Source organism: Numenius arquata, chromosome 17 (genome assembly GCF_964106895.1).
Source record: "Numenius arquata chromosome 17, bNumArq3.hap1.1, whole genome shotgun sequence".
In the NCBI taxonomy this organism is placed as follows: Eukaryota; Metazoa; Chordata; class Aves; order Charadriiformes; family Scolopacidae; genus Numenius; species Numenius arquata.
In genome coordinates, this window is record NC_133592.1 from 2,794,852 (window position 1) to 2,808,473 (window position 13,622).

General features: G+C 63.8%; 2 protein-coding genes across 3 annotated transcripts; both read left to right on the forward strand.

Moving 5' to 3' along the window:
- The first annotated feature begins 735 nt into the window (after positions 1-735).
- Positions 736-4,012, forward strand: RPL38 (ribosomal protein L38). Of its 2 annotated transcripts, none has more exons than XM_074160239.1 (5): positions 736-764; positions 987-1,019; positions 1,735-1,795; positions 3,500-3,622; positions 3,930-4,012. In XM_074160239.1, the coding sequence occupies exons 2-5, from the start codon at positions 1,017-1,019 to the stop codon at positions 3,953-3,955; spliced, it is 213 nt and encodes a 70-aa protein (XP_074016340.1). In that variant the 5' UTR covers positions 736-764; positions 987-1,016; the 3' UTR covers positions 3,956-4,012. The 2 variants fall into 2 exon arrangements, with proteins under 2 accessions (XP_074016340.1, XP_074016339.1); XM_074160238.1 differs by having other exon boundaries at positions 757-773.
- A 1,637-nt stretch (positions 4,013-5,649) lies between these two features.
- On the forward strand, positions 5,650-12,545 carry TTYH2 (tweety family member 2). Its single transcript, XM_074160184.1, has 14 exons — positions 5,650-5,778; positions 6,393-6,565; positions 7,948-8,059; positions 8,424-8,644; positions 8,733-8,828; positions 8,930-9,002; positions 9,117-9,186; positions 9,358-9,413; positions 9,510-9,602; positions 9,695-9,787; positions 9,883-10,025; positions 10,156-10,341; positions 10,470-10,548; positions 12,465-12,545. The coding sequence occupies exons 1-14, from the start codon at positions 5,650-5,652 to the stop codon at positions 12,543-12,545; spliced, it is 1,605 nt and encodes a 534-aa protein (XP_074016285.1).
- The last annotated feature ends 1,077 nt before the right edge of the window (positions 12,546-13,622 follow it).

Here is a 13,622-nt window from a genome sequence, read left to right on the forward strand (position 1 = left end):
TTGGCACCCAGCGCCGGCTCGGGCCACCCCGGAGCGGACACCCATGTAGTCCCCTACCCCACTGTCCCCCCAGTGTCCCCAGTGTCCCCATCGCATTCGATGACCCCACTGTCCCCATCCAAGCACCAAAGCATCCACAACCCAGAGCCCCCGAGGAGCACCCCCAGCATCCCGAAACACCGGTCCTGCCCCGCGTGGGGCTCAAGGAGGATGGGGACGGGGCGAGAGGGACCGAGGAGGTGCAGGGACAAGGACAGGATGGGGGTCCCTCCCCCCCCGCCATCCACCCCCAAGGATTTTTGCAGGTGTTTGGGGTGGTTTTGGGGCTTTGAGCGTGGCTGAAGCTCTCTCTTGTGGCAAAGCTGCTCCATTACACCCCTACCCGAGCCGTCGAGCCCCGGCATTTCTCGGGGGAGGGGGGGGCCCGGCGCAGGGAATCCCTGGGCCGGGCCGGCCCGCCCCGAGAAATGCCGGGGCTCGGGAGGCTGCAAACAGCCCGCCCAAGCCACCGAGCGGTGCCCAGGCGGTGCACGGAGGGATCGGGGAGGCCGGGAGTGCCCGGTGCTCCCGGTGTACCCTCCAGTTAACCCGTTCAGCGGGGGGGCTGAGACCCCGCCAACTCATAGCAGGAGCCGCACCCGCCATCGCGCTGGCGGCCCCGCCCCCTTTTTTGTCCCTCCGCCCGAGCCGTAGCGGCGCCGAGGAGGGGAGGGGTTAAGTCCCGGATGTGGAAGTGCCCGCTCACTTCCGCTTTCTGCGCAGAGGTAGCCGTTGTGAGTACGGGATGGCGGTGGTCGGGGGGGAGCGGTGGAATCCGCCGCCATCCGCGGCCGTACGGGGCTGGGCGGCCCCGGGGACGGGCCGGGGGAGCGGAGGGGACCCGGGGCGACCCGATAGAGGGCGGATGGGCGCGGGGCGGGGTAAGGCGATGGCGATGTTGGGCGGCGGGATTGGGCTGACGCCATCTTGGGTTGTTTCTGCCGCAGGTTGGAGCGTTCTGAGGCCGGCCCGGAACCATGGTGAGGAGGAGGAGGATGATGATGGCGGGTTGTTCTTCGCCTCGCTCCGTGGGACCGAGAGGGGAGTGAGGGAGCGGAGGGGTCCCTGGCCCCGAGGAGGGTGCGGGGGGAGGGTGGTGTCAGCGCCCTGCGGGGCTGGGGGTGACAGTGGCGACCCTCGCGTTAGTTTATGGCCGGAGGACGAGGGGGTCTCCCTGGCCTGGCTGCGGGGAAGAAGGATGCCCCGGGGGGGGGGTCTTGGCTGTGGGAGCTGGGGGTGCTCACAGGGACCAACACGTGAGGTGGGGAGTGAGCTCTTGGCTCTGACACTGAGAGAAGGGAGATTCAGGTCAAATACTAGGAGGAACTTCTTTGCTGTGAGGGTGGTGAGACCCTGGCCCAGGTTGCCCAGAGAAGCTGTGGCTGCCCCATCCCTGGAGGGGTTCAAGGCCAGGTTGGAGGGGGCTTGGAGCAACTTGGTCTGGTGGGAGGTGTCCCTGCCCAGGGCAGGGGGTGAGACTGGATGATCTTTAAGGTCCCTTCCAACCCAAACCATTCTGTGGTTCTGTGATCCAGCCAAAGGGTGGGTCAGATCCTGCCTTGTCCATCTGAGACCAGACGCTCCCCTGGCCATCACCACCTCCTTCTTCTGCTCCCTCCACCATTAACCCTTGGCAGAAGATATCCAAACTATTCTGTGATTCTCCATACACTGAGTCTCAGTTTTGCTTTTCAGCCTCGCAAAATTGAGGAGATTAAAGACTTTCTGCTGACAGCCAGGAGGAAGGATGCCAAGTGTGAGTGCTGTGTGTGTCTCTGGGGAGGAGCGAGGCGCGATGCCCTGGTGCGGGAGCTGCTCTTCCCTGCCGGAACAGGGCTGTGGGGCCGCCTGTCCCTGGGGAGGCTGAGGAGCTCCTTGGCTTGGAAGCACTGAGGCGGGGGGGGGGACACAGGGTTTGTGATATTTCAAATGGCTTTTGCTCGGTGTTGACTGAGGTCACTGCCTGTGAGCAGAAGCCACCCTGGGCAGAGGGACGCGGTGACAGACCCCCGCAGGCGATGTCTGCTGTCGGGGGTCCAGGGCTGGGCTCCCCCTCAGCCACGCTTCCTCCTGGGGCAACTCACCCTGGGGTGTTGTGGCCAAGCCCCAGCTGGAAACGGTTTGCAAATATCACTTTGTCTCTGCCTTGCTGTAGTCTTTGAAAACCTCCACGGTGTCAGGCACTGGGGATTGCTGTCAGAGTGACAAGTGAATCAGACTCAGACTCGCCTTTTCCTTTGTTGCAAATACAAAGCCCGTTGTAATTGAAACACCAAAAATGCCTTGTCTCAGTATTTAACAACGCGTGAAGAGTTTTCCCTCTTCTTTTGCTTATTTGGATCCAGCTGTCACGGGGAAGATGTGCTTTTCTTCTGGAGATGTTTTTATCACTCAGGGGTGTGGGCGAGAAGGGGTATTTCAACACAGAAACGCTGTTGGAGCTGGTGACAGCCCCTCACGAAGCACTGATGATCAGAGGGCTGGAGCACCTCTCCTGCGAAGACAGGCTGAGAGAGCTGGGGTTGTTCAGCCTGGAGAAGAGAAGGCTCCAGGGAGACCTCAGAGCAGCCTTCCAATATCTGAAGGGAGCCTCCAGGAGAGCCGGAGAGGGACTCTTTGTCAGGAGATGTAGTGACAGGACAAGGGGTAATGGTTTTAAATTGAAAGAGGGGAGATTTAGATTAGATACCGGAAAGAAATTCTTTGCTGTGAGGGTGGTGAGAGCCTGGCCCAGGTTGCCCAGAGAAGCTGTGGCTGCCCCATCCCTGGAGGGGTTCAAGACCAGGCTGGATGGGGCTTGGAGCAACCTGGTCTGGTGGGAGGTGTCCCTGCCCAGGGCAGGGGGGTTGGAACTGGATGATCTTTAAGGTCCCTTCCAACTCTAACCATACTATAATCTCCATGCCTTTGGGCTCGCTCTGCTCAGGATTTCCCAGCAGCTCTCGTAACACTGAGCTGCGGTGGGGAGAGAGAGGAACCCACCACGGCTCTGAGCGAGCTGCCGAGATAAAATGGCCTTGGGGGGGATACAAAGGAGATGGGAAGCTCTGGCTGCAGAGCACAGGAGCTGCGTTACAAGCTCCAGCGCAGCCGGTCGGTTGTAGAAGGTGACAGAGGTAAATGACAAGCCTGGTGTGAACCGTCATGCTCCCTTGAAAATTTACGATGCGATAAATTTTCCACCTTGCTTGTCGTAATCTGCTGCTGTGAAGCCAGACGACCTCAGAATAAAGCTGTTGGCTTTGGAAAACCAGCGCTGCGTCTCTGCGAGGCAGCGGGGCCGAGTCCCCTCGCTGGGGCAGTCAATTTTTGGTGACAATGGTGTAGGGGAAAAAAAAAAAAAAAAATACTTAGTTTGGATTTTGTTTAGTGCCGGTGGGTGAGGCCAGGGCTGCCATCGTCCTCCAGGCTCGGGTGTGGGGTCACCGCTGTCCTGCTGACCTGTTCCTTCGTCCCACAGCCGTCAAGATCAAGAAGAACAAGGACAATGTGAAATTCAAGGTGCGCTGCAGCCGGTACCTCTACACCCTGGTCATCACGGACAAGGAGAAGGCCGAGAAGCTGAAGCAGTCCCTGCCCCCAGGTATCCCTTGGCCTCTGGAGGGGAGTGTCCCGGGTTTGGGGGGCAACAGGCTGGGCGGAGGTGGTCCCAGCAGGACACGAGCCCTGTCCCAGCACGTGTCACCCTGTTCTGGGTCACTGATGGGTTCAGGCCACTTGGTTTTGCTGTGTCTGGAACCAATGCTGAAGGAAATCGTAGAATCATAGAATGGGTTGGGTTGGAAGGGACCTGATGATGATGATGATGAGATGGTGGTGCTCAGGCAGGGGGTGGGGCAGCGAGGGTCTTTCCACCTCCAACCCTTAAACCCTCTCTTTCTCCTCCCCAGGTCTGGCGGTGAAGGAGCTGAAATGAGCCGTTCCTCTGTAGGTTTCTCCACGTTTGTTACAATAAACACAAACCTGAAGTGTTCTCCCTGTCACCTCTGTCCTTTCCAGCAGCTCCCGCTGAGACCCTTGGGGTTTCAGGGGTTCAGGAACCTGTTTGGGTCCCTGCCCCGGCGAGAACGGCTGGTGGTCCCTGTCCTTATGGGGCGGAATGTCCCCGGGGGGTGTTAGGAGTGGTGGGGTCGAGGGGGACAAGGTCTGCATCTGGTGGGGCAGAGGGGCTGAGCCGGAACATCTCCGGTTGCCCACATGGGACTGGTGTGCACTGGGATGAGGTTTCCATGACACTGGGGTGCGGTGTTGCCCACAGCAGGCGGGAGGGACATGGCTGAGGGTCCGGAGCACAGCCATGATGGTCCCTGGCACTGGGGACATGTTGGGTGTCCCTTCCCTGGGCTCTGTGGGTGGCAGACCTGCCTGGCCAGGGGGATGGTTTGTGGTGACCGGCTGTACCGGAGTGTCACCGGAGTTGTCCCATCGCCTGCAGGCAGCCCTGATGGGGTGACAGCTGGGTGTTGGGGGACCCAGAACGGGGTCTGGAATGGTCACATGTGGCCACCAGCATGTCCCCTGTGGCTGGGTCCCTTTCCTGTGGCGCAGCCGTAGGAAAGGGACCCAGCCACAGGGGACATGCTGGTGGCCACGTGTGACAGCAGTGGGTGGCACAGTGTGGTGCCAGTGTGGGGGTGACAGTGGTGCAGTCCCTGTATGGGGGTGCAGTGCCCTTATAGCAGGGAGGTAGTGGGGTCCCGTGCCCCTATAGCCGGGGGGTGAGGCCCTGCGATACCCCTATAGCGTGGAGGGGATGGGGTACAGTGTCCCTATAGCAGGGGGCATGGTGTACAGCGTCCCTATAGCAGGGGGGTAAAGGTATGTGATGCCCCTATGGTGGGGGGAATGGGGTCCAGCACCCCTATAGCAGGGGGAGATGTGGTTCAGTGCCCCTATAGTGGGGGGTGGGGGGTGCTGTCATGCTCCTATAGCAGGAGAGATGGGGTGCGGCACCCTATAGCGAGGAGGTGATGGGGTCCTGTGCTCCTATAGCGGGTGGGGGGGTGGTGGTGGTGCTGTGATGCCCCTATAGCAGGGGGGTAATGGTATGTGATGTCCCTATGGTGGGGGGAATGGGGTGCAGCACACCTATAGCGGGGAGGTGATGGGGTCTGGTGCCCATATAGCAGGGGGGGTGAGGTGCTGTGATGCTCCTATAGCAGGGGAAAGGGGGTGCGGCACCCCTATAGCAGGGAGGTGACGGGGTCTGGTGCCCCTATAGCAGGGGGCATGGGGTACGGCCCCCCTATAGCAGGGGGGTAAAGGTATGTGATGCCCCTATGGTGGGGGGAATGGGGTGCGGTGCCCCTATAGCGGGGAGGTGACGGCTGTAATGCCCCTAGAGCGGGGAGGGGGGGGGGACAGGGTGTGCTGTGCCCCTATAGGGTGACACCGAGCTGTGGCGGGATGCGCTGCCCCCCCGCACACCGATCCCCGATCCGGTGGGCGTGGCGATGGGCGTGGCTCGGTGGGCGGAGCCCCGCGGCGTGGCGGCGCGGCACCGCCCCTCCCACCCAACCACCCACCCACCCCACCCCCCCCCCCCCCGCCACACGCCCGCTACCGGCGGCCCCATCGCGGCGGCGGCGGCCCCCGCTGCCGCCCCCCGCCATGCCGCCCGCCCGCGCCGACTACCTGGCGCCGTGGTGGGCGGCCTGGCTCCACGGGCTCCCGCACCGCGGCCTGCGCCTCCAGCCCGTCCCCTCCGCCTTCCGACCGCGGGACCCCGAATACCAGCAGGTACCGACCCCGCGCCCACCGCCCCCCCACCCCAGCGCCGGGACCCTTTGGGGGGGGGGGTGAGGGGAGGGAACGGAGCCCTCTCCGGGGAGGGGTCCCGTTTGCCGGTGGGGCTCCCCACCACCACCACCACCACCTCCTCCCCGCTTTCATCCCGGCGCCAGCTCTGATCTCACGGCCGCACAAAGCGCCCTTCTTCCCCGGGGCAGGCGGCGGGGGCGCGGGGCTCCCCCCCCGCCCCGCGCCGGGCCAGCCGGCACCGGCTCTGCCGGAGCCCCCACCGCCTTCCCCCCGGCTCCCTTCTCCGCGGGGGGGGGGGGTCACCCCTCCTCTTAGCGGTGCCGCAGCCCCCCCCGGCACCGCGGGTCGTGGACCGCCGTGACCCCGAAATGAGGAGGGGGTGGGCAGCCACGGTGTCCCACCCCCCTTTTGGAAGGGCTGCTGCACCCCAGCTCGGTGGCCCCGCATGGGGACAGGGGATGCTTCCTCTTTCCCCGTGTGACCGTCCCGTGGGGCTGGAGGTGGCCGTATCCTGCCGGTCGCCGTGTGGCATGTGACGGCCACGGGCACTGACTGTGTCCCGTCCCCCCCCCCCCCCGCTCTCTCCTTCCCAGTCGCTGCTTTTCCTGGGCTTGGTGGCTGCCGTCTGCCTCGGCCTCAACCTCCTCTTCCTCACCGTCTACCTGATCTGCCTCTGCTGCTGCAAGAGGGACCAGGAGCCCGAGACCAAGCGCCCCCACTCCTGCTGCGTCACCTGGATGGCTGTCACTGCTGGGCTCATCTGCTGGTGAGGACGGGGACCCCGTGCTGTCCCCTCATTGCCGAGGGGGCTCTGAGGTCCACCTATGAGTTGCTTTAATTAGATCTGTGCCGTTAAATACGAGCCATCCCTGCCTCCCTCCCTGCCGGTGCTGGGGCAGCCCCGGGGACCGGCCACGGGCCAGCCCTGTCCCTGTCCCCACCACAGCCGTGCCGCCTTCCTGGCTAATCCCGGTCGGGAGCGGGGCCGGGTCGCTAATCCCAGCCCAGAGCAGATGGCGGGCAGCAGCGTGACCCAGCTGGCAGGTCCCGCGTGCGTCCGGCCTTAATTACGACAGGAGCAATTAGATAAGGGGAACCCTTCTTCACCCGGCAGCACCCTGGTGGCTTTCCAAGCCCGTCTCAGGTTTTGGTAGCCCGTGGCTGGGAGGACCCCCAGCCAGCCAGCCCACGTGCCCCCCGGCAGGCCTAGACCTGCAGGGGGGGGGGGACGGGATGGGACACGGGGCCCTTTCGCTGCCCGGCCACGACCCGCTCGCCAGACAAAGGGGCTGGTTTTGCCTGGGCGGAGCGAGATGGCTGCCTGCGAGCCTTGTTCGGAGCAGGGAAATGGCACTAATGAGCTTGGTGTGCTCCCCCCGGGACTCCCCCCGAGTCCTCCTGCGCCTCCAGCTTCGGGGTGCCTGCTGGCAGGCGGCAGGGGGACCGTTCTGCAGCTCTCCGGGGGCTTTGAAACCCCCCCGACAGCCACACCGAGCCTGTTTGCAGCCATTAAAGGCCTGATGTGGCGAATGGGCCGGTGTCTGTCGGTTTTATCGGGGTCTGCCTTGGGGAGGAGGCAGCACCGGGCATGGGGGGCACGTGCCTAACAGGGGCACATCCTGCTTCGGACCTGGCTCCCATCTCCATCCTGGCTGTGCCCGCTGGCACAGCGGGTGCCAGGGAGCACCGAAGTGGCCATGGTGAGCTTGCCACGGGGCCTGGAGTGGCCACGGCACGGCCCCCAGCCCATCGCCCGCCTCCCTCTCGGGGCTGAGCCCAGGAGTAGGTTTAATCGGGAGCGGCGTCGCTTCCAGCGGATTCCCCTAATCTGCTCTGCCCAGCCCCTCCGCCCTCAATCTCCCGGGGTTTGGCAGGAGGAGCTTCAAACCCACCGTATCTGGCCCCTGGAGCAGCCCCGGGCTCGGGAGTCCCCAGGCCCCGTGTCACCGGTGGGGGGCACGTCCCCATCACGGTGCTGTCCCTGTCCCATCTGCTTTGGTTCTGCCCTGCCACAGGCGGAGGTCCCCTGAAACCGGGATGCTCCTGGGAGTGTCCCCTGTCCAGATGGTGCCCCCCAAGGCAGGGCACCGTGTTGGGGTGAGTGTTTCCCCCCCCACCTCTGACTGGGGGTCCCCTCTCTGCCCGCAGCACGGCCGTCGGCATCGGCTTCTATGGGAACAGCGAGACCAACGATGGGGTCTACCAGCTGCTCTACGCCCTGGACCACGCCAACCACACCCTCACCGGCATCGACTCCCTGGTAGGGCTGCCGTCCCCCCACCTTGACCCCCTCCATCTCCCCCAGGGTCACCTCGATCCCCCATCCCGAGTTTGGTTAAAGCACTGGGGAGGGAGGCTGGAGGGACCCAGGCATTCTGTGCTGCCGGTCGAGCCCCCAGGGCGGCCATGCCACGCCGAGCACGGGAGGGTGACGTCACCCCGCAGAATGGGGCCTTTGTGGCCAGAAAAGAGCTGTCCCGGAGGATGGATGTAGCTCGAGCACGTGGGCTTGGTGTGGGGCCGCTCTTCCGGAGGGTCGGCATCCCACAGATGGGGCAAATGGCTGCTAGCAGGGAAGCCCCCAGTGCCACCCCGGTGGGGCTGACTGTCTCCATCGTCCCCAGGTGGCGGGCACCACCCTGCAGATGCAGGTGGGCTTGGAGCAGCACTTGGCACGGCTGAACGAGGTGCTGGCCACCCGGGGGGACTACCTGCAGACCCTCAAGTTCATGCAGCAGTTGGCCGGCAGCATCGTCCTCCAGCTCTCGGGGTTGCCCGTCTGGCGGGGGGCCAGCGCCGAGCTGACCGAGCTGGCCGGCCACGTCTCCTACGTGGAGTATTACCGGTGAGCGGGGCCGTGGGGCGGCGCTGGGCTGACGGTGGGGGCTTGTCGGGGGTGGGCGAGCGTTGACGGAGCCTTCCTCTGCGCCCAGGTGGTTGGCTTATCTCCTCTTCTTCATCCTCGTCCTCACCGTCTGCCTCCTGGCCTGCCTGGGGCTGGCCAAGCGCTCCCGCTGCCTCCTCACCACGTGAGTACCCCGTGACCGGACTCGGCGGTGCCAGACCTACTGGGGTGGGGGGGTACACACACATTTGAACCCCCATGGCATGCTCACCCCTCTCCCTGCAGGATGCTGTGCTGCGGGCTGCTCACACTCATCCTCAGCTGGGCTTCCATGGCCGTGGACACGGCGGCGGCGGTGGTGAGTGGGGCTGGGAAGGGTGGGGTGGTACTGGCCATGCTGGGGCAGAGCTGGGGGCTGCGGGTGCCCGTCTCATCCTCCCCAGCCCCCACCATGTCCCTCTTGTCCCCACAGGGCACCAGCGACTTCTGCGTGGCTCCAGATAAGTTCATCATGAACCAGACGGACAGTGACATCAGTGCGGGTGAGGGCTGGCCCTGGGGCATGGCATGGAGATGAGGGACCCCAGTGCTCCCCCAAAACCTGTGGGGAGGTTTGGGGGGAAGCCAGAGCTCCCCGCTGCTGCAGTGCCCACTCTGTGCTCCTCTCCGTCCCCATGGGACGCTCACACCGGTGTCTCCCCTTTGCTTTGCAGAGGTGGTTCACTATTACCTGTACTGTGACCAGAGCCTGAGCAACCCCTTCCAGCAGGTATGGGGGAGCCGGCACCCCACTTTGCGCTGCCTGGGGTGGGGGAGTGAGTGACCTGGGCAGCTCCTTCACCACTCCCCGCTCCCCCCCTTGCAGGCTCTCACCGTCTTCCAGCGCTCCCTCACCACCATGCAGATCCAGATCCAGGGCCTGATACAGTTTGCACTGCCTCTCTTCCCCACCGCCGAGGTATGGGGTGGGGGGAACTGGGACTCTGGGACCCCCCCCACTCTGCTCCCCATCCCACCCAGTGCTGCCCTGACCCCCGACTTCTCCTGTAGAAAGACCTGCTGGGTGTCCAGCAGCTCCTCAACTCCTCCGAGACCAGCCTGCACCAGCTCACGGCCATGCTGGACTGCCGGGGGCTGCACAAGGTGAGGGAATGGGGGAGTCCAGGATAGGGGTCTGCAGCTCTGGGGGTCGCCCCCCTACTGCTGCCAGCCCTGCCCCATCCCTTCTCTTGCCGCAGGACTACCTGGACGCCCTTATCGGCATCTGCTACGACGGGGTGGAGGGTTTGCTCTACCTGGTCCTCTTCTCCTTGCTGGTGGCCGCCTCCTTCTCCACCATCATCTGCGCCACGCCACGGGCCTGGAAGCACTTCACTGGCAGGTGGGTCTGCCCCCCCAGCCCCTGCATTCACCGGGGGGGCACGGGGCGATTGTGTGGCACGAGCTAGGCACGGGGGTGGGAACTGCCTTTGGGGCCAGGGGGGTGAGCACTTGGCGCCATGTCGCTGCAGGGACCGGGACTACGATGACATGGACGAGGAAGACCCCTTCAACCCGCAGGCCCGGCGCATCGCCACCCACAACCCGGCCCGGGGGCAGCTCCGCAGCTTCTGCAGCTACAGCAGCAGCCTGGGCAGCCAGAGCAGCCTCCACCCCCCTGCCCAGACCATCTCCAACGCCCCCGTCTCCGAGTACATGTGAGACACCCCCCCTCCCTCCTTCCTCCAGGGTCCCCCCACCTCGGGGATGAAACATCACCCCACGCTGGGGGCACGGGATGAAAGTGAGGGGTCTTGCCATGCTCTGACGGGGTCTCCCCCTCCAGGAACCAAGCCGTGCTCTTCGGTGGGAACCCTCGCTACGAGAACGTCCCCCTCATCGGCAGAGGTTCTCCTCCTCCCACGGTACGGTGGACGCCCGAGGCCAAGTCCTTCTTGTGATGCCCCATGGGCCTGGGGGGGGATTAGCCGGGTGGCCAGGACGCCCCCTGCTTTGCTGGAAAGCCGCTCGCCCGGGTGGGGACGGGAACGGGTGGGCTCGGCCCCCTCCTCCTGCCCTTGCAGAGGAAATGTTCCATCTGCGAGCGCGTCCCTCCTGCCCGTCTCACTAACCCAGTTCCCGGCTGGCCCGTGGGGGCTGTGGGGAGAGAGAGGTCACCAGCCACGTGCTCGGAGGAGACCGAAATAGTCTTCCCTTCAGCTGCTCTTCTCTGCTTTTATTTCTTATTTATTCTGACTTTCAAAGGACACTTTCTGCTGCCACCTGTGCATGTTTACATTTCCCCGCTGTTTGTTTAAGCTCACCCTGTCTGTTAACGCCCACTTTTTTTTTTTTTTTATTTCTTTTTTTTATCATTATTTTTCTTTGCATCAATTATTTTGGAGCTAAGTTGCCCATCAAGAGTAAGTTCAGCCGCTTCCTTCTCCCTCTTCCTCCTCCCGGGGCAGCAGCCGGGTTCCCATCCTTCTTCCCCTCCTCGGTGCCTCCCCCCATCCCCTTTCCCGTGGGGCTGGTTTGATTTTTTGGGGAGATCCTGGAAGGCTTGGAGCAGGGGGGGGGGAGGGCTGTGGTTTGTCCCCAGCACAGGCACAAGAGGGGTTGGATTTACAGCTCCCCCACGTGCTGGGATCCCCATCTCCATCACTTGCTCGGCGCGGTTTTCCCTCTTCCCTTTCCGACAGCGTTTAATCTGCTTTGATGCCTCCATCCCAAGCAGTAATGCTCCCCCCCCCAAGTTTATCCCTCATGGGCATGATGGTGGCACCCCGGTGGGGCTGGGGACGTGGCTCCGGGCACGCTGCCTCAGCAGGGACACCACGCTCGCCTCTTCCGGGGAAGATTTTGGTGCCATCAGGTGAAAGCGTGGTGCCGCGCCAGCGCGGGAGCCTCTAATCCGATTGCGCAGAGCTGGCAGCTGGCGAGGCTCTTCCCCGGGGATGGATGAACTGGGGAGAGGGGGGGAGAATTAATTTGAGCGCTTCTCCCCGCCCTGAATGATCTAATTTAACCAGGATTCAGATCCCCGAGGAAGGACTTTCACTGTCCAAAATAACAAACTCGGAATAATCTTCCTTAATGCCTGGCCGGGGTGCCCCTCCCTCTGCAAAATGATGGAGAAGTTTAATTCTGTAGCATTGGCGGGGCTGGGGGGGGGCTGAGGTTTTGCCCTGGGCTCACTGGTACCCCCTCCCCGGTGCGTCGGAGGGACCTTGTCCTGGCTGAGGACCCCCGGGGGGGTTCAGCCTGTGGTGGCTGCGGGCGCAGGCACCCGGTGAGCCTGTTTGTGCGTGGACAGGGAAGATCAGGGGGCAAAAAACCAGCTCAGCTGCCGCAGAGACTGGCCCCAGCCTGGGTGTCGGGGCTAAAGCCCACCCTGCTCCATTGCCGTGCCAGCCCAGCCGGTGCCTGCGGTGCCACCGTCCCCTTGAGGGGGAGGGGAGCTCGAGCCCATCCCGGTGTGAGCCCCTCGGGATCGGACACATCCAGGCTCAGTGACTGGGGCTGAATCCACTGCCAGGCTGGAGTCGGGAAGGTGGGAGACAAAGGGAAGGGGCAAAGCAGAGCTTGAGGCACTTGAAGGGTCTTGTCTGGGGGGAGGGAGGGTCTCTTGTCTTCCAGCCCTCAAAGAGGCTGGGAGCAGGGTCTGGCCCCCTTCCCCATGGCAGCCTGGCAGATTAATTGGGGATTACTACAAGTGGGAAGTAATTTTCCCTCTCCATCCTCTGGCAGCATGTGGGGGAGCAGGGTTGGATCGGAGGTGGCTGGGGGGATAATGCCGTGGATCGGGGGGTGCGCTGACCCCCTTGTCCTCTCCCCGCAGTACTCCCCGAGCATGCGAGCCACCTACCTATCTGTCACCGATGAGCACGTCCGGCCCCACGGCACCGAGTTCCCGGCCTAAGGCGCTCACCCCGAGCAGCTCCTGGGAGGAGGAAAACGCCGCCGGCGTCTCTGTAACGCAAACCAAAGACACCTGGAAAAGACACGGTGGGGAGCCCGGCGGCAGCCAGAGGATGAGCCCCCGGTAGTGGGGAGTCCCCCACTGCGTGCTCTCCCCACCCTCCTCTCCCCCTCGGCAGCTTCTGCTCGGTCTCAAGTCTTCCTGCCTTATGGCTGACGGTGACTCCGGGGCCAAACGTGGCTGGGCTCCTGGTGCACCAAGAAGCCCCAGAGATGCTTCACTCCCCGGCATCGGTTTCTCCTTTCCCTTCCCATCTGCACCAGCTCGGGGAATGTTTTACGCCACGGAAGGGAGCCTTCTCCAGCTCCCTCTGCCTGGACCACCAAACCTGGGGCCAGGGGCTGCCCCCCCGGCCCCAGCACCAGCCCCTCGGGGAGGAGGGGTCCGGTTTCCTTCGCTCCCGTAGCAATGCAGTACCAACCACTAGTGATCCCAGCGCCCACGGGTGGCTTTGCTGCCCCCCCCAACTGCTCCCCTCTGCCACGCTCCCGCTCCGCACGGGCAGAGCCGGCTCCCCGTGCCCCGCATCGCTGCCCCCCCCTCCTCGGCCCTGGGTTTGGAGGCTGTAGAATTAGGGATGTTTTGGCCTTGCTGGCTTTCCTTTGCTTTGCTTCTGGGTTTTATTTTAATGAGTTCTCTGCAGGGCAGAAGCGCAGTTCGACTCGCTGCCTCTATCCTGGTGTGGTTTTACTGCAGTGCATGTTGGTAGCCAGTTTTTGGCTGGTTTGTAGGCTTTTTTTTGGCAATTTGGCTCCCTCGGGTGGGCAGGCTGGCAGCCTGGGCTGGGGCGGGCTCCCCTCCTTCTGCAGGACAGCCCTGGGGTAACCACAGATCCCCTGGGAAGAGGGTTAGGGATGACTCCAGCATCCCTGGGGCAGGATGTGGTCCCGGGGAGGGCATGGTCCTGCCGCCGTGCTGGGGCGAGTCCAGCTCTCGCAGCCACCTTGGGCACCGCGGCAGTGGTTTATCCAGGGCTGGGTTTGCTCCAGGGCTCTTCCTCCCTGCGAATGGCTGTTC

Bases quoted from the DNA above. Each gene is read 5' to 3' on its own strand.
- RPL38 (XM_074160239.1), top strand. The intron at 1,796-3,499 runs GTGAGTGCTGTG...TTCGTCCCACAG, and splicing joins CAGGAGGAAGGATGCCAAGT to CCGTCAAGATCAAGAAGAAC. The intron at 3,623-3,929 runs GTATCCCTTGGC...TCTCCTCCCCAG, and splicing joins GAAGCAGTCCCTGCCCCCAG to GTCTGGCGGTGAAGGAGCTG.
- TTYH2 (XM_074160184.1), top strand. From the start codon at position 5,650: ATGCCGCCCGCCCGCGCCGACTACCTGGCGCCGTGGTGGGCGGCCTGG. The intron at 8,645-8,732 runs GTGAGCGGGGCC...CTCTGCGCCCAG, and splicing joins TCCTACGTGGAGTATTACCG to GTGGTTGGCTTATCTCCTCT. The intron at 9,603-9,694 runs GTATGGGGTGGG...CTTCTCCTGTAG, and splicing joins CTCTCTTCCCCACCGCCGAG to AAAGACCTGCTGGGTGTCCA.